Source organism: Sorex araneus, chromosome 5, assembly GCF_027595985.1.
Source record: "Sorex araneus isolate mSorAra2 chromosome 5, mSorAra2.pri, whole genome shotgun sequence".
Lineage (NCBI taxonomy): Eukaryota > Metazoa > Chordata > Mammalia > Eulipotyphla > Soricidae > Sorex > Sorex araneus.
In genome coordinates this window covers 165,686,547-165,691,247 of record NC_073306.1, presented here as the reverse complement: position 1 = coordinate 165,691,247, position 4,701 = coordinate 165,686,547, and the positions used below count along the sequence as shown (strand labels likewise).

The window sequence follows — 4,701 nt, the reverse complement described above, 5'->3', positions numbered from 1 at the left end:
GTACACCTTACAGAAAAAGGTGTAGTTGAATGCCATTCAATTATCACCAACATTAATGATGAAATCTTAATATGTTGGTGTTTTATTTGACTCTGTCTCATGAGTATCTTGTTTTTATAGCTGTGCACTGTACAATCATTCCAGTTAGCTCTTGATATCAACAACTCTAATATCCTAATATTCAGTATGATTCTATCTTGATGAACTGTGGTGTTAATCAACATCTTTGAATCTGTAATATTGCTTTACAAGTAATATTGCAGGCTTTACTTGAACTTATGCTTCTTTGTAACATGACAAATTAATAAATTAAGACATTTTAAATTACTGTAATTTAAGATAACACTAAATACTGTGCTCCCATTTTTAAGAGTAAATGTAAACATATCTTGTGAAGAAGAGCATTATTTACTTTATGATGTAGAGACAAAATTATATAATCCATACGATTAACTGTTTTTATAATTGACATAAACCTTACTAAGAGCTTTTAAAGTACTAGCACAATTTTTGTGCCTATGCAAACAAATGATAAAGCAATTAAACATGTGGTAAGATGACACCTTTAGTTGTGAGTCTATAATTATATAAAATACCTTTTGGTTTTCTTGCCAAACCTTTTAAAGAACACCACTTAATCATCTGCATACAGGTTATGGACCACTTTTCCTCTATGCAAGCAGAAGACTTCCTAGTTGAAAAGGAAAATGTTCTATACATATTTTATAGATTAACATCACACCAAATGGCACATTTTCTTTCATAACTCTTCCTAATTTCTAGGTGCATGCAAAAGATATGAAATATTTTAATATACTACAATATTCTTAAATTTTGAATAGTTTTCAATTTTTACATATATTATTTCCTTTTCCTATAATATGTTCTATTTTAAGGACTTAATTTTAATGTAACTTCTCTGCAAACTTAACTTCAAATAGAAAAGTAAAGTATGGGGGCTGCATAGTTAGTTCAGCAGGTAGGGCTTTTGTCCTGCCATGCAACCAACCAGAATTTAATCCCCAATACCCTTCATGGTCCCCTGAACACCAAAGCCAGGTATAACCCTGAGCACTGCCAGGTGTAACCCAACCTTTTAAAAATTAAAAATAAAATATCTTTAATTAGTGTTGCTCAATTTTCTATTAAATCCAGCTTCTTAAACTCATTATCATTTAAATCCTCATATCATCAGATCTGTGTACCAATATCCACTTCCCAGAGAATCTTTCCCACTACATTGTGTTTACTCCCTGTGACTTCTATGAAAAATTACCCTCATTCAGCATATTCAAACAACAGATATTTATCCCAGCAAAGTTGATGATGAAAGCCAGAAAATTTCAAAATAAGTTGCATTTTTCAATAAGGAAGGTTTTGAAAATTGTTGCACTTGTGCTGGAAACTCTAGAAGAAAATAATTTCTTCTCGTTTCACCCAGCATTCTCTGACTCTCAGTAGCATCCTTCACATCTGCAGGGACAGTAACATCAGAAGTGTCTTTGCTCAGTATTCACATGGCTTCTCGTTTGAATATTCCCAACTTCCTGCTTTGGCTTTCAACATTACAGGTGTTGATACATTTCGATAATGCTAGATAATCTTATGTCAGAATTCTTAATGTAATCTGAAATGCATTTATTACATTTATAAATTCCAACTATTAGAATTTTTATATGTTCTTACCCTAATATAGCTTTTAACAATTATGACTGTGTTACCATTTGTGTTTACTGACAATCCATACATCTTTTTTACTTTCTTCCAAAGTAAATATAGCTAATCTTGCAGCCATGTCTCTAGACTGTGAACTAAGCCATAGCTCCACGACGGCCGAGGAGGGGAAAGATACCTCTTTCTAGTTTTTTTTTCCCTTTTCGGGGAGAGGCAGTGTGGCATCTGCTGTACTGTGAGGACTATTAAGTAGGTACAAACTTGGTGGCCTGGGAAGAAGAAAAAAAAAAAGACTTATGAGGGCGGCGGCGGTTCTGAGGTGGTTCTGAGGCGAGCGCGCGCGCGCGGAGAAGGGCGGCGGGGCGGGCGGGCCTCGGGCGGCCGCGGCCACCGGGTCATCGTCTCTGATCCGCCACGTGCGGCCTGCGGAAGGGGCAGCAGCATGTCCGCGGAGGCCTCGGAGGCGGCGTCCGCCGAGGAGCAGAAGGAAATGGAAGATAAAGTAACTAGTCCAGAGAAAGCTGAAGAAGCAAAATTAAAAGCAAGATACACTCATCTAGGACAAAAACCTGGAGGTTCAGATTTCTTAAGGAAACAATTACAGAAAGGGCAAAAATATTTTGATTCTGGGGATTATAACATGGCTAAGGCAAAGATGAAGTACAAGCAACTTCCTGCTGCAGCAACCCCGGACAAGGCCGAGGTCACTGGTGACCACATCCCCACCCCACAGGACCTTCCTCAGCGGAAACCGTCTCTCGTTGCTAGCAAGCTGGCTGGCTGATTAAAAGAGCTGAACTGCATGAACCTCAAAAAAAAAAAAAAAAAAAAAAAAGACTTATGAACTTGAAACAGTGGGATGCATGGGCAGTCTCGGGCCAGGGGCAATATCTGTGCATGCTCTGCCAAGATTCAACCCGGGTGGCCACACTTTTGTGTGGCCGCTCTGCTGCTGATTGACCACGATCCAGAAGCGAGCTAGACTACTTTTGGTCCCAGCAACTGCTTGCAGCCATGTCTCTAGACTGTGAACTAAGCCATTGCCCCATGCTGCCCCAGGAAGGGAAATGATGCAATTTCTAACATAATTGTCCCTGGACTTAACTACTAAAATACTAAAATACGGAAATCCTAAACCTCACAGCCGCTATTGCAGCTGTGCGACTTCATATCTCATCATTCTCAGCAATGGAAAACTAATTATCAAATGCTTCCTTGTCAGTTGGGATGTTTTTTTCGGGGGAAACTCCAACAACAATAGTGAGTTTTTGTTGAAATATGGAATGCAATCAAGGTAAAGAGAAAATGAAGTGAAATTTATCAGCTACACAGGCGGGGGTGGGGGGGTGGGAGGGTGGGAGGTATACTGGGGTTTTTGGTGGTGGAATATGGGCACTGGTGAAGGGACGGGTGTTTGAGCATTGTATAACTGAGACATAAGCCTGAAAACTTTGTAATTTTCCACATGGTGATTCAATAAAATAAATAATTAAAAAAAGAAACTATAGCTAATCAGATTTATAAATCATAAATTTTCTTTTATGTTATTAATTTGTTTTGCCTCACCTACTATAGTGTCAATTCCATGAAATAATAAATTTTTATAAGTTTTTAAATTATTGGAAAGTATTTTTCACTTATTGTCTCAAAAGTATGAAAGAATGAATAAAATACAAAAGGGATAATTAGGGAATAGTCATGCTATAATATTTACTCCTTTTACAGAGCCTAAATTAGATCCTATAAGTTAATGTTACAATAGTGTTATTTTGATCACAAAATATTTGTTTAAAAGATAGTATACAACTCTTTCTAGGAAATATGTTAAAGTAATATATATGTTTAATATTAATTAGATTTTATACACCACACAAGCATGAGTGTGCACTCTCTCTCTCACACACACACACTGACACAAACACACATACACACCATATAGATCTAAGTGAGATGTTTCCCATGACATATTAAGGCAGATACTATTTTTAAGATCACATAATACTTTTTTCCCCTGTAGTTTACATATTCTGGTTTTAATCTGAGGAAAGGGTTACAATTTGTGAGTTCAAATTCACCACTTCCTCTTATATAAAGAAAGAGAAACAAGGTTTCTTTTTAATAAGAATTACTATTCGGTTATTATATGGTGATAAGAAAGGCAGACTGTAAGAAACCCAGCTACACTGTGGTTGATGACAAAAGTAAATAATAATAATAATGATAATAATAATAATAAATAACACTGTAGAAAAAACAGTTAAAGCAGGTTAAGAAATGTACCTTTTAAGGATCAGTGTAAGGTGTTAAAAGTTGATAGGACAATTGATGTCAAGATATCAGAACCCAATTAACTGATTAGAATCATACTGCATGTAGGATACTTACCTTGTATACAACTGAATCGAGTTTGATTCCTAAAATCTAAATGGTCCCTGAGTCTCCCAGGAGTGACTGATCCCTGAGTGCATTGGCAGGAGTAAACCCTGAGAACCTCTAGGTGTGGCCTCAAAACAAAAACCAACAACAACAAAAATCAAAAGCTGAGGGAGTCATTCAAAGCTACTATTTGGGTGAGAATGTTCAGGAAAAGATGGCAAAGCTTGTGTTTGTGAAAACAATGTCTATGTGGAGGAAGGACGTAAAGAAATTCAAGCCCAGGAAATTTGAGGAGTCCTTTAAGGCAAAGTTGTCTGACACAAACTATTGTGATTTAAAGTATAAACAATGCTAATACTTGAGTTTGGGGAATAATTACAGAAATAGAGATTAAAAAGATCTTGTAAGCAACACAATAACATACATGTCAAACTTATTTATTATTGTGGTATTATAGATCGATTCCTGAAGGTCTCATCTAAATTGCAGAGAAACCTAAAACTTCAAATTTAAAGTTTCTTAGGAAATCTTATAATGCACCTATCAGATGACAGTAATACAGAATATTATTTTCTCCAGCTGATTATACAATTTAAGTTACTTTTAGAATAATTTTAAGCACGCACTGTTTCTAAAATATGTGCAATTTAT

The 4,701-nt window shown here is 36.1% G+C and overlaps 1 protein-coding gene across 1 annotated transcript; it reads left to right on the top strand.

The window, feature by feature from the left end:
- Nucleotides 1–1,989: 1,989 nt before the first annotated feature.
- Nucleotides 1,990–2,480, top strand: LOC129404948 (cAMP-regulated phosphoprotein 19-like). Its single transcript, XM_055139811.1, has one exon. The coding sequence runs from the start codon at nt 2,117–2,119 to the stop codon at nt 2,456–2,458; it is 342 nt and encodes a 113-aa protein (XP_054995786.1). The 5' UTR covers nt 1,990–2,116; the 3' UTR covers nt 2,459–2,480.
- Nucleotides 2,481–4,701: the final 2,221 nt, after the last annotated feature.